At 37.6% G+C, this 14,026-nt stretch overlaps 2 protein-coding genes across 3 annotated transcripts; both read left to right on the top strand.

Moving 5' to 3' along the window:
• Positions 1–1,761: 1,761 nt before the first annotated feature.
• Positions 1,762–4,758, top strand: LOC131311654 (F-box/kelch-repeat protein At3g23880-like). The gene is made up of 2 exons (XM_058339178.1): positions 1,762–3,107; positions 4,583–4,758. The coding sequence occupies exon 1, from the start codon at positions 1,864–1,866 to the stop codon at positions 3,094–3,096; it is 1,233 nt and encodes a 410-aa protein (XP_058195161.1). The 5' UTR covers positions 1,762–1,863; the 3' UTR covers positions 3,097–3,107; positions 4,583–4,758.
• A 5,727-nt stretch (positions 4,759–10,485) lies between these two features.
• On the top strand, positions 10,486–13,831 carry LOC131311655 (uncharacterized). 2 transcript variants are annotated; one of them, XR_009195529.1, is made up of 5 exons: positions 10,486–11,067; positions 12,276–12,428; positions 12,516–12,721; positions 12,807–12,909; positions 13,425–13,451. XR_009195529.1 is itself a non-coding variant. In XM_058339179.1 (4 exons), the coding sequence occupies exons 1-4, from the start codon at positions 10,492–10,494 to the stop codon at positions 13,630–13,632; spliced, it is 1,143 nt and encodes a 380-aa protein (XP_058195162.1). In that variant the 5' UTR covers positions 10,486–10,491; the 3' UTR covers positions 13,633–13,831. The 2 variants fall into 2 exon arrangements, 1 of the variants encoding a protein (XP_058195162.1); XM_058339179.1 differs by lacking the exon at positions 12,807–12,909 and having other exon boundaries at positions 13,425–13,831.
• The last annotated feature ends 195 nt before the right edge of the window (positions 13,832–14,026 follow it).

The raw sequence follows: 14,026 nt of genomic DNA on the forward strand, positions 1-14,026 counted from the left end.
ATGTAATTTATTTTATTTTCTTTTCCTTCCCTTCATGCCTATATAGTACCTCTTTCTTAGTGGTCTATATTTAGTCTCTCCTCGATGTACCCTTTGTCGAGTTATTAATAAAATTTTGTTGCTTATAAAAAAAATCTCGTAACATAATAGATATTATAGCCAATCTTTTGATGTGCATAATTTGCAACAATGTCTATTACCCTAGCTCACTTATCTCCTTTTAAAAATGGCAATTCTGTATTCACCAATCCAGATTTCCAAATCATTACCTACCATTTTGTATTCACTCTTCTCCCAACCATTGCCATTTCCTCGACTGCAAAGCTAATTCTTCATTTCCCAAACTGATCACGAGCATCCAAATGGCAATTCTCTATCACCTCAAGTTTATTTTTCGACCTTCATCATAAAAAACAACAGGCACATAATTTTCGTGCTTTACACGTGGCCGAACCTAGTCTCCCAAGAAAAAATACATGCGAAATCCTATCTACACAATTCCGATTAATCTGATTATTATATCTACATTACTATAAAATAGAACGGTTTTTTATTAAAAATGTTTAGATATATGAATGAGAGCAACTTTTACAACCGTTAGATCACTTCATGTTAAATTTATAGTCATCAGATCATTTCTTTTTTTAAAAAATACATAGAATATTCTAATAATAAATCTATCTTTATCTATCCTTACTTTTTAGATAATGTATCTCTATGTAAAATAATGTTACTTTATATGATCAAATATAAAAACATCTCAGATTACGATTATCCGGTAGAGCAGCAGGGTAGTATAGAAATTTTATTTAAATTAAGACTATGAGACACTCCAATGTGCTTTTAGACACAAGCATTCGCTAGTCATTAACAATGCTGACGAGTTCTAAAATTGGGGTTTCGATTATTTTTGTGGAGTGTTAGGTACACACCCATCAACTACGCCTCCGTTAACAATGTCGACGAGTTCTAAAATTGGGGTTTCGATTATTTTTGTGGAGTGTTAGGTACACACCCAACAATTACGCCTCTGATCACACTCCTCTAACATTCATGTGGGACTTCTACACATGAGAATACAATAATGAGAACTCCACATGGCGGGCCCAACATGCACATGAGAGAGGTGTGGTTGAGTGGTGTGTGCCTATCATTTCTCATAGTAGGAGTAATTTTTTACTCAAAAAACGCCTTCCCAATAGCACTGCGTTTTTATAAACTTATTTGTTCAGAACTTATTTTGGTATTTTTTACATTTTATAATTTTTTTTTTAGTTTCGTCGTAATTTTTGGGGTTAATCGTTCGTCTCGACGAGACAAATCGAAAAGGCATAAAAATATGGACAGATGTTGGAAAAAGTTCACTAAAGATGGGAACAAATAGTACTCCCTCCGTTCCTAAATAAGTATCCGGCACGCAAAACTAGGCTTTACAAAATATGCATAATTTTTATTAAAAAATTTAATTTTTTTTCACAATCTAATAGAATTCATTGCTATCTATTGATTTATGGAAAAAATTTGATTTTTTAAACAAAACAAATGCATTTTTTTGAAGACTTAGTTTGGCGCGCTGAACACTTATTTAGGAACGGAGGGAGTATTAAACAACTGTTTTTTTTTTTACTTTTCGGACTCATATCGTTGAGATGGATGATTGATAAAAAAAAAAACCTATAATGCAAATATAACAAAAATAATTTTAAAAAACGAATAAAGCACAAAATAATTTTTTTACAAGAACCCACCCTAAACCTAGTACTCCTATTTGTACTACTCATTGGCGCAGCAGTGCGAATCACCATTTCCAAACTATCCGAACGAACGAAATGGGTGTACTTAGAAGAATCTAGCTTATTCCTTATGGGTTCATCATCATCGTCCCAATCCACCAATCAGATGGAAGAAGATTTGCTGCCGAACATCCCGCCCAAAATCACCGGCACGGAAGAAGATTCTCAGCAAATACTACTGCCGAACCTGCCGCTAGAAATCATTGTCGAAGAAATACTGTCCAGGCTTCCCGTCAAGTCGCTGTTGCGATCGAGGTGCGTTTGCAAGTCTTGGCGCTCTTTGATTTCTGATCCCAATTTCGCGAGAATCCATCTCCGTCGAGCATCATCCAGCAACATTAGTAATGATTGCACCCACCATAGACTCTTAATAAGTCACGGTGTTAGATCACATTCTCTTTACTCTGCTTTCCATGAACATTCTGATGCTGCTGTTAGACTTGATTACCCAGGGTGTGACCCCCGTGGTCTTGGGGATGGAGTAAGGATTTTAGGTTCATGTGATGGGTTGGTGTGCATCGAAACTGCAAGAACTTTGTTTCTGTGGAACCCGTCAACGAGGAAATCCAAGAGATTGCCTAGTGTTCGTCTGCCGCCAGATCATTTAGCAGCTTATGGGTTTGGTTATGATGCCTCTATTGATGATTACAAAGTGGTGGGATTCCTTTCTAATGTGCACATCGATATTGGTTTTCATTTTGAAGTGGAGGTGTATACAATGAGGACAATGAGGACCGATTCGTGGAGAAGGATTGGAGACTTTCCTCATGGTCATCATCCTTACAGAACTTATCGACATTGTTCAGGGGTATTTGTCAACGGGGCCCTCCATTGGGATTGGCGTAGGAAGACCAATGGGATTATTGTTTCTCTTGATTTGGCGACGGAGACCTATGGAGAGGTTCTGAAACCTGAGTATCGAGTTGGTCTTTCGCATGAAATAATGTGTGCTGTCAATGGATGCCTGTGTGTGATCCATGACTACCGCACTTGTGCTGATGTATGGGTGATGAAGGAATATGGTGTTAGAGAGTCTTGGACCAAGTTGGCTGCGGTACCTTACATGGCAAGTGCATCGAATTTAAAATCTACCACACTTGTTTGCGTTTTGAGGAATGGTGAAGTTTTACTGCATATGCTTAACCGTAAGCATTTAGTTCGCTACAATCCAAAAGATGGCACGATTAGCTATCCTCCGATTTTTTTCAATTTAGAGTATTCTGGCGTGCATTCGTACATTGAGAGCCTGGTCTCGGTTGACATGGATGCTGACCATGGGGTTCCGTGGCAACACCAATACTAAAGGGAATAAAGGTAAGTTTGGATTGTTTGATGATGTCTTACTAGCCTTTCCCAACTCTTTTTAAAGCACGACTTGTTTATTTATTTGTTATTTGGTATCTTTTTAATCTCTTAGTGATGTATGTTGATGTTGAAACCAAAAAAAAGGGAGGTTCCTTTGCTCACAGTAACTGAATTGTGGTAAAACCGCCTGTTAACTGTGAAAGAAAACTCTGTAGATTAATATGCTTTCACATCATTTTATCTTTGACATTGCTTAAGAGATGATGGGTTCTTGTCTTCTTGAGGTGCACTTGATTTTTTTTTATAATGTTTCTGGAAACTTGAAGGAATAGGTTGAGGCAAATTTAGAAAGCTTCCAAACATGCATGACAGATGACACTTAGGCCAGCTACCATCAATTGCGTATAAGTTTCTTATACATAGATCCCGTTTTCTTTGTATGTCTTATGGTCTTGAAAAGGACTTTGTTTTTGGTGCTTCGGAATGGGGTACTGGAAATTATAGTGGTTAACACTTTGTTCATTTTGTGTTTTTCGAATTTTGGATTCTAGGAAATCAAGTTCAAAAAAAATAACAACACTAATAACATTGATCTGTTTCCTTCTTTGGCGAGCCTTATCGCTTCTACTTGTTTTAACTTTTAATTGTCTTGTGAAACCTCTAGGAGAACTGGCAGTTCATGCATGCTTAATTCAAACTTAATTCTTGTGATCAGTGGTTATCATGTCTTCACTTAGAGTAATTGGAAGTATGAGTTTTGGAAGCCATTCGTTGAGTTTTTGAGCTTGAATCCTTCCGACCTGTGTAAGTCTTGCATGTTCATACTTACAATGTTTTTGGGGATGGATTTGACGAGTTGGGCACTCCATAGTGAATTAATGGCTAAAATTGAGACTGTGGATGGGTTTTTTTGTCGAATTGCAAAAATATCTCCCCAAGGGGTTACGCACGTGTTGGGCGCAAATTAGTGCGACAATCTGTTTTTTGGGGCACACGTACGGGTTAGGCAAGCGTTCGATACCAGCCTTTTTGCTGCGCAGTTCACGAGCTTCAAACGGCTATATCTCCACCATCCGGACTGTGATTGAGCAAGTTTATGTCTAAGTTGAAGCCCGAAGTTTACTTTTCCATGGGATTGGTGGTGTTCCATCAAGCAATTCGAAGTAGAGAATTTTCTACTCGAATGGGATTGGTGTTGGTTCCATTCATTGCACAACAGATTAGTCCTTCTGCTCGAGGACAATAAGCATGCTAGGATTTACAGAATTGTGCATCCCGTTGTTGAGCTGGTCGCAATTCCTCTTACCATTCATTGGTTGTGGACCATAATATAGAATGGTTATTTATGGAATTGCTTAATGACCGTTTTAGTTTACAAGCACCTTGTTACATGAATTGCTTGCTCATCTGTGGCACATTATAACATTTGCTTGCAGTATTTTATACGAACGTTAACTTATGTTTACTGCTTTACATGTTTTTAGAAACTGTGAACGAGGAGATGTGATCATATTATAGTCCTCGTGAAGGGAAGAATTGTACTTGCTTTGGGTAAGAAATTGGGTTGTGATGAGAGGCAGTAGTCATTTAGTTGTTTTTGTATGGACATAATCTAGTACTTGCACAGCTTTGGAGGGTACCTATGGGATGGCTCTTTTGGAAACTTTTTTATTTTTATTTTTATTTTTTTATAATTATGGCTTGTCCACTCTCCTCAATGGTTAATATTATTTTGCTTCCGCTTGAGCTTTTTGTCCCCGTTTTATAACCCAATGTGGCTTTGGTATTGACCCAATATGATCTGGAGAGTCATTGTTCAATAGTTCGGGGTGTTGCCACGTAGTATCGAGATCACTTTACAACCACACATTCATGTGGAGTTCATACACTTGGTGGTAGGCCCCATAGGAATGTGCGGTTATAAAGTGATTCGGAGTATCACGTGAAGGTACTTCTGGACTATTGTATAATTTCACTCGAGTAATTATTTAATAGTCTGGAAGTATACCACTTTACAACCACACACTTATGTGGGGTCCATACACTTAGTGGTAAACTATACAATACCTGCATTTGGACTTCATCTTTGGTCTCGATTCTTATGGCAATATATACACAAATACTTATGAACCATTCAGCATCTATCTCCATCTCCAACGTTCCTGAAGCCCATTGGGAACCCTTCACAAAAACGTCGTCTGCGAAAGCATCCATATCAAGATATGTCAAACCCCTACACCATAGAAGACAAAAGAAGGAAATAGCTCTAGTATAGATTGGAAAACAAGTCATTGTACTCAATCTCAGATACATGAAAACTTTTATTGGCCCGTGTGAGTGGTTGGATTAGATATGAGATTGGATTATATTGTTCTAGTTGAGTCCGACACTTGATGGAGGGATTGCATATGTGTTGGAATGAAGTATAGCCACGTTGTGCTTCGAATCATTCCAGCGTCACATGTTTATGTTGAATTCATGCACAAAGTGGACTCCATGAAAATGTTGTTGAAGTGTTTGGGAGCATGACGAGGCCATGCTAGGGGAGTACACACAGTTTTTTTTTTTTTTTTTCTTTATGTTTTTTTTTTCTTTCATAAAGAAAAAAAAAAAGTTAACTACATCAAAATGCTAAACAAAAAGTAGATATCTTCACCACAAATATGAACTTATGGGGAAAAAAATGTAACTCTTTGGTAATTAACTTTGATTTGTGAATGCAAAAACTCAATCATGATTTCCATGCTTGGAAATATAAAATTTGAGAAATAACGCAATGGGGTCATTGTTTTGGTCTTTGCCGTATACTCCCCTCAGGTTGTTGGAGGGCAGCCCATTTTGTATTATGGGCTGGTCCTTCAATGGGCCCCCACCTATTGTCGCTATGAGGATTTGGAGGGGGAAGGACCATATGCTCCACCAGTTTGTCGAGCCAGAATATGCTACGAGTGAATACTTCTACATTCATGGATTATGGCCAACGGCAAAAAATGGTAGGGTACTAAACTGAGATAGCCCCCCTCAGCCAATCAACCCTAACAATTCGCCAAATATGCCGTACACGGAGCCAATAGAACATTTATTGGTTTCCCTTGAGACCCACTAGCCTGATGTCAATGGGAGGAACTCAATATTTTAGTGTAACCAGTACATAAAAACATGGAAGTTGAACAGATTACTTCAACCTTGCAGTTCTTGCCAAGCAGACGATTGATATTCAAATGGGGTCACCCTGTTTAAAATGCTTGGTCAGTGTTATTTATAAAAGGAGGGTTTGTGCCCGAAGAAGAAATAAACATCCGTAGTAGATTAATTGCTCCATAGATTAAAAAAAGATATAGAATGGGAGGAAATAATTAAAAACAAAAGAGGCTCGTATAGATTAATTGTTCCATAGTATATCGACAATTAACCAATGATGGTTGGTTCAGGCTATATACTAACCATCATTGGTTAGTTGCCTATATACTATGGAGCAAGTAATCTATACGAGTTGATCTCGAATAGGTTTGAATCAAACCTAACATGAACCGATCTCAAGTAATTTAACTTTTTTATGCACAATTCATGCTATCTATTTTTATTGTAGGCTGCTTAGGCGGCGACTGCTACTGCCAATGCTCATCACGCGCAGGTAAATTTTAGACATGAATATACCCACAACACAGAAACTATGGGTTTTATGTCCTGCATGCTCTTTGCCAACTCAAGGGGAGCTGCCGCAAAGACAAGCGTCTTTCCAACTGTCTTTCATCTCGAGGATTCCTTCAAGCAGAATCACCTTCTTCTTCTTTTGATTCGAGCAGAATCACCTTTAAAGGCTGCATATAAGCTGATATTATTCAACCACCAATATTGCATATCTCACCTACGAGAATCAGATAATCTGCTTTAACACCTCACAGAATTGGGGTAATTATAGTCATAGTGGTAATACATAAATGAGGAGGTAGTTTTTTAATGATAATCTGCTTAACACCTCACAGAATTGGGTAATTATAGTCATAGTGGTAATACATAAATGAGGAGGTAGTTTTTTAATATACTGTGCATTCCTCTACTATAAACCTCATATCAACCCAAAAAAAATTCTTAATCTCCCCTACTCCTAATTAACAAATAGTTAAATTACAGTTGAAGAACAAAAGAAAACCGCACAATGATCTCCTCTACTCTACTCTTAAGTAACAAATAGTGTATATACAGTTAAAGATCAAAATAAAACAACATGATGATCTCCTATATTAAGTAGTAGTAACAAATAGTTAAAATACAGTTAAAGAACAAAAAAAATCAACAAAACACCACCAAAATAGCTTGACAATAATCTACAAGTTCAGGAACACTTAGAGCATCTGTATCAAGCTGGTCAAACCAGCCTTCCTTATTATTGTAGCGAGAAATCCTTCAAAACTGGCCCAATATCAGCCTCGCTCACATCTCACCAAAATATAAATTAGCTACAGTTCCTCGTTTTTTCTAACGTGTCACTGTGCATCGGTTAAAGAGTATTTTATTATTTCTTTTGAATTGTTCCAACTGGGTGTGATAGAAGCTGGGCTGAGAAGTATTTTTTACTACTTTAAAATCCACCCTTTACACGAATTTTTTAGGGGTAAATAAAGAAATAATATTTTATTGAGTAGAGAGTGAAAGTAAAGAGTCTGATTTTGTGTAATCATTAAAAAGTGACTAGTTAAAGTAGAAAAGTGAATTTTGAAGATTAATTTGGTCCAAAATTAGCCGAGGCCGGTGCGGATGCTCTTAAGCGCTAGTTAAACAAAGTAAATGAATGACGAATTTGTTCCTTTCAAATAGAGAGATATCTAAGGTTTCTCACCATGATCGGAAGTTGCTCTTCTTGACGAATTTGTTGACCGAACGACGATCTCCTCTACTCCTAAGTAGTATTTTTCGGGACACGATCGCGTGTCTTAAGATACGTTTGTTGGGAGAGTATGAGTTTCTATTGTTTAGTTGGAAGACAATAGTTAGGAATGAGAGTTTTTGTATTACACTTGAACTTAAACTTTCTTTGTCTAGTACAAAATGGCTAGAACCCATCCTTATTTATATTATATTCCATAGAACACTCCAGTACAAAGATATTTTTTCATATAAGATAGATTTTGAGATAATTCTAAAATTACACATGTGACTAATTCTCACAAAAACTTTAGATATTTCATAGGATACGTATCATACAGTGAGCTTCCTGTGAGGACCTTAAATAGGCTCCTTAAATGCGGACCTCCTCATTTCTCTCATTTCCCGATTGAATTTCGATGATCCGAGCCGCTCAATGTGAGCAGAACGTGATTTTGAGGGTACCCGCGAGAAATCGGCAAAAAAAATGACCGGAAAGGGCTTGATTTGAGCAGTTTTTGTTTGAACCGTTCAATAAAAAACTGTTCGGATGAAGCTCTTCCCGACCATTTTTTTTGACGATTTCTCAATACAACCCTTAAAATCACGTTCTGATCACATTGAGCGGCTCGGATCATCGAAATTCGATTGGTATCTATGAGGTCCGCACTTAAGCTAAGTAGGGGATCCCTCATAAGAAGGGGACTCACGTATCATATATCGTAAGGTTTTAACAACTATGCTCCTAAGTAACAAATAACCAAATGAAGAACACAAAAATTCAACAAAAAAAATAATAAAATCAGTTTGACGACAATCTCCAAGTTTCAGAAACACTTACAATGCTAGAAAAGACGAAGAAAATGATTGATAATTTCGATGCTTTCAGAGAGATCATATATAGAGAGAGATCTAAGGTTTCTCAACATAATCAGAGGTTGCTCATCTTGACGAATTCGTTGGCCGAACGACGATCTCCACTTAAGTAACAAATAGTCAAAAAACAGATGAAGAACACAAAAATCGACAAAAATTAAGAAAATCATTTTGACGACAATCTAGTACAAGTTCGGGGAATACTTAAAGCGCTAGAAAAAAACGAAGAAAATGAATGACGAATTCAATGCTTTGAGAGCGAGAGGGAGGGACCGAGGGAGGGAGAAAATAGTCAAAGCAACGACAAAGGAGGAGCGAACACAAAAGGCAAAAGAAAATGAAACGAGAGCACAATGCCCCAATATAACCAAGGAAAGAGCTAGTAAGATTTAAAATTATCCGTTGTTGTTTGTGCGGTATCTTAAAATTTTCGTGCTCATTTTTTGTAATCCAACCGTTGGATGAAACATAGTAGAATGCAAAACTAAAATTGCATATGAAAAATAAAATAATTTCATTGAAACTCAACTATACTAATCTATTTTCATTCCTTAGAGCATTCACATCACATTCGTTTCTTTGCACCTGATACTATAGTGTTGTTCGGCTAAATAACTTATCTTGGATTATTTTTTGCCTTATTAAAAAAAATCACATTTGTTAGTTTTTCGTCAATTTTTTGAAAATTATTGCTTTACATGACTAACAGCCCCTTTGGATGGAGTGATTTCAGGAGAAAAGAAAAGAAAGGGTTTTGGTTTCTAGCCAAATCACTCGTTTGGATTGACTATTTTGGTAAGAAATAGAATGAAAAGTATAGAAATGAAATGTTTTGACAGGCTTCTCCCTTTTCTCACTCAATCTCACCAAAAATGGTAAGATTTTATGAGAAATGACTCCCTTTTCTTATCTTACCCTTTCTCACCATTCAAATGGGCGGTAAAGAAATCTAAAAAGTAAAAAATTACGATCAAAATACATCTCTTTGAATAAAGATGCAAAAATTGGCTTATTGACTTATATTTGTCTTTATTCAAAAAAAATTGAGTTTCGGTCATAATTTTGTACTTTTTAGATTTCTTTTATCATGACAAAACAATAATTCTTAAAAAATTAACAAATAATTAACAAATGTGATTTTTTTAATAAAAACAAAAAATAATCCAAGATGAATTATTTAGCCCAACAAGGCCTAAGGAGCCAAAAGGACGAAAATTATTTTACATTAGTCTCGCTTCTTGTTTGGTCAAGTACAAAATTGCTACTCTTTTCGTTCATTTTTAAATGTCTTGCTTCGTAAGTCCAATTTATTAAGAAAATATTATCATTACACCTTTCACATCAACTTTTATCTTTACTTTTCCTATTTACCTTATATGGAGACATCATCATTACACTTTTACTCACTAACTTTTCAAAAATGAAATCTACTTTTAGGAGCAAAATGAAAAATGTACCAATTTTTACTCATTAACTTTATAAAATAGATATTTATTAAAGGACATGCCAAAATAGAATACTGAACTTTAAAAAGGGAACGGAGGGAATATAAAATATACCAAAATAAAAAATTATGAAAAATAAAAAATACCAAAATAAATTTCAAACTTACTACAAGTAGAGCGCCCCAAAGGAGGAGAGGCTGGGGCGGATGTTCTTATCCGTTTCCTTTTTCTATGAAATCCTAGCTCCATATCTCACTTCTCTCTCTCTCTCTCTCCCTCTCTCTCTCTCTGAAGACGCCGTCGACATGTCCGCCGTGGTCGGAAACCCAGCCCTATTCCTCGACGTAACCTCCCCACGTCCCGTACTTCCAGACCGCAAAACTCGCTTGCTTCCCCCCGACGTCGTTTTAAGCCTCTCCAACAAGAACCCCCCTCACTACCACCACCACCACATCCCCTCCGTCGCCGCAAACAGCTTCGATTCCGAAAAGGAGAGTCGGAGTCGGAGAATTGGCGAGCGAGGGAAGGCGAATTCGAAGGCGAGTAATGCGGCCGATTACGACGATTTGGACGACGAGGAGGAGGAGGAGGAGGAGGAGGAGGAGGAGGTGGATGAGTTTGATTGGGAGGAGGCGATGAGGGAGAGGTTGAGGGAGTTGGAGGAGACGAAGGAGTTGGAGAGGATAGCGGAGGAGTTGGTGAGGGGTGGTGGAGGAGAGGGAGGGGAGGAGGAGGAGACGGAGGAGGATAAGAGAATTAGAGTCAGAAAAGAGCTCGTAAAGGTTGGAGGTTTTTTCCCCCCTTCGTTTATTAAAGAAATCCGTACTTTGTGAATTGAAAAGGAAATGCTTAAATGTAGTGCTGGAAAACGAACCCAAATGTTCGAGTTCGTGCTGGTTCGTTAAAAGCTCATTCAAGATTGATTTGTTAGATAAACAATTCAGCTTAAATTTTTTTTAAGCTCGTTAAGCTATCATATAAAGGTAGAACAATCTACTGCTTGGTTCGTTGGGCTTATGATGTATTAAACATTCAAGCTACTCGAGATTGGTTCGTATGCGCTCGAGTGAAGCTCTTTCGAGATCGGTTCATTCCATAAACAAGCTAAAGCCTGAACATGGTTTGAAGCTCGTTAAATTTTCAAATCAAGTTTAAACGACTAACTCTTCAAAGTCGTTCAGCTTGTTTATCACCCCTACTGAAATGTGGGGAATGTAGCATTGTTATGCTGTTTTTGGTTTGAGAAATTCCTTGAAAAGGAGTTTATTAATTGGGATTCACAGGAGATTCAAATACCTTTCAGAAACTAGGTTTGTTCCGATTATGTTAGCTGAGTTCTCTGAATTTTTCTCAGTGACCAAACAAGGGAATTAGATTTGAGAATTTGTTTATCTTCTTGTAATAAACTACAAAGATTAGAGCTTCTCCGATGACATGCTTTGCTACACTTTGGTTTAAAGTTTGATAGCAAGCTCTCCAATAGCTATGTGAAAGGCTTGCCGTATTTAACTATTGTTGTATTTAGTGCCAAATTTGGCACAAAGTTTAGCGGTACGTACCTCTCTCTCTCTCTCTCTCTCTCTCTCTCTCTCTCTCTCATCATATGGCCACAAATAACATCTTGAATATTTGACATTTTGTGAGGAAAATAGAAGAAATACTAGTATTTGTATGTTGGAGTAAAGATTGCGAAAATATCGTAATTTAGCCACTTTTCATTACTAAACTGTACCAATAGCTAGTCATCTAGCTACCCAACCACCATTGGAGATGCTCTTAGACGGGCTAGATAATTTATTTTGCATTGCATTGCATTGCATTTTCTTTGAAAGTATAAGTTGCTCCAAGGTATAGTGGAAAAGCGTAAAGATATAGCTATGGTACTGATTTTGGAGGCAAAACATGGAATTCAAAGTTTATGAAATTGATTCTGGTGTTTATGTGGCTAGCAGTGACGCTAAAGGTGGTTTGTTTTGGTATGGGCGAGCAGGTGGCTAAGGAGCAAGCAGAGCAGAGAAAGATGGCCCAACTGATGTTCCAATTGGGTCAGAAGGCTTATGAGAAGGGTACGTATGGACGTGCCATTGAGTTTCTTGAAGGCGCTCTCACAATCATCGACAGGCCAACTCTCTTTGGTGGTGAGGTTGGTTGATAGATGAAAGAGGGTTCTCTTTGGCAGAATTTTTTTAACTTTTTGATGGACTGAAAAACAATGGTTGTGGTGTGGTAGATACAAATATGGCTTGCTATGGCATATGAAGCTAACAACCGCCATCGAGATTGTATTGCTTTATTTAAGCAATTAGAGCGGAAGCATCCCATCCTCAGCATCCGACGCCAAGCTGCCGATCTTCGTTACATCTCGGAAGCACCTAAGCTGAAGATATCCCGAGAGGAGATGGTAACCATACCAACGATCGGTTCTAGCTATGATAGGTGAGTTTGAACTTTGAATATTAGTTGATTGACAATTTCATTCATTATGGAGTAACAACAATTTAGTGCTCTGGTTACTCTTCAGGGTCTCGCTTCATTGAAGCACTACGTCTTAGAAGTGGAAGTGTAGATTGCGTGAGATCACAAGGTGGAAAAAATCCAGCCTTGCGACGTTCTTTCAGGTTTAGGTACCAGACTATGATATTTTAAGCTTGAGAAGAATGTAAGGCATACGTACCATAATAACAAGTCTTGGAATCATTGTCCTATGATTCCAAATTGAGCTAGCATCACATCATCACAAAGAAGTTGCTAGTATTTGTCACCTTTCCAATAATCTCAGTTCAGTTGAACAATAAAGTATGTAGGCAACGTATGAGTTGAACCAAGGCTTGTCACTTACGTGATATCTAGTTCAACTTGCAATTGATTCTCCAAAAAGCAAATCGCTTGCCACTTATAGCTTAGAAAAGTGAGGATTAAACAAGATGGCATAGATGGTGTTTGGAGGTCTAAAGGTGCACCAGTGGGGAAGATTTCACAGTTATCTACTTAGATGGTTTGGCTATGCAAAGTTTGGACAAATGACTCATTAATTGAGGGAAATGGCTTCGTTTTCTGTAAGGTCATAATAATTTGGTTGTGTAGATCCTTCCAGCTATTCAAAAGTAGGTGACAGAATTTTTTTATGCTGCTCTTACAGCTATGCAGGGACATGGACTGATAAAAACAAGGACAGAGATGAAAGAAGAAGTGGATCAACATCCAACCAGCTTCCATCAACCAAAGACTATTTAGGGGACTTCATGGTATGGCGGCCTCCGGTTGATTGGGAGAAGAACCGAGCTTTCTGGGTAGGGTTCTCACTATGGCTTGGTTTGGTTGGCGCCGCACTCTTTCTTCAAAGATGAAGATGCATGCTGGTAGCGGTTGTCCTATCGGCTTGCAATGTGAAGTCATTCTTGGAGTCTTGAATACTTGTCGATGTCTTCGTAAATTATGTGTTGTATACTTGTATATGGCAATATATCACTTTACCACGTTGTACATTCTTTTTTTTCTTTTTTTTTTGGTTTCCGAAAGTGAAGCCGCATGATGTTTTTCCTACTACATGGTTCCCAGATCCATCTTTGAGCTTTTTGCAACTTTTGGTTTTTTTCCTTCTGTGTATTTTCTATCTTGGCTCCTATAACTGTCACCTTAGGTTGTTAGCAATTGTGTGTCACGAACACTTTATTTCATTCGTAGCCTGCATTTGAATTAATTGAAGCTTCTTTCGTTCTTTCAAGTCAATGTAATGGACTA

The sequence above is a fragment of the Rhododendron vialii genome, chromosome 12a (genome assembly GCF_030253575.1).
Source record: "Rhododendron vialii isolate Sample 1 chromosome 12a, ASM3025357v1".
Classification (NCBI taxonomy): Eukaryota; Viridiplantae; Streptophyta; class Magnoliopsida; order Ericales; family Ericaceae; genus Rhododendron; species Rhododendron vialii.

Coding starts and splice junctions, on each gene's coding strand:
- LOC131311655 (XM_058339179.1), top strand. CDS start 10,492: ATGTTCTTATCCGTTTCCTTTTTCTATGAAATCCTAGCTCCATATCTC. Junction 11,068..12,275: donor TCAGAAAAGAGCTCGTAAAG/GTTGGAGGTTTT, acceptor ATGGGCGAGCAG/GTGGCTAAGGAGCAAGCAGA. Junction 12,722..13,424: donor ATCGGTTCTAGCTATGATAG/GTGAGTTTGAAC, acceptor CTGCTCTTACAG/CTATGCAGGGACATGGACTG.
- LOC131311654 (XM_058339178.1), top strand. CDS start 1,864: ATGGGTTCATCATCATCGTCCCAATCCACCAATCAGATGGAAGAAGAT.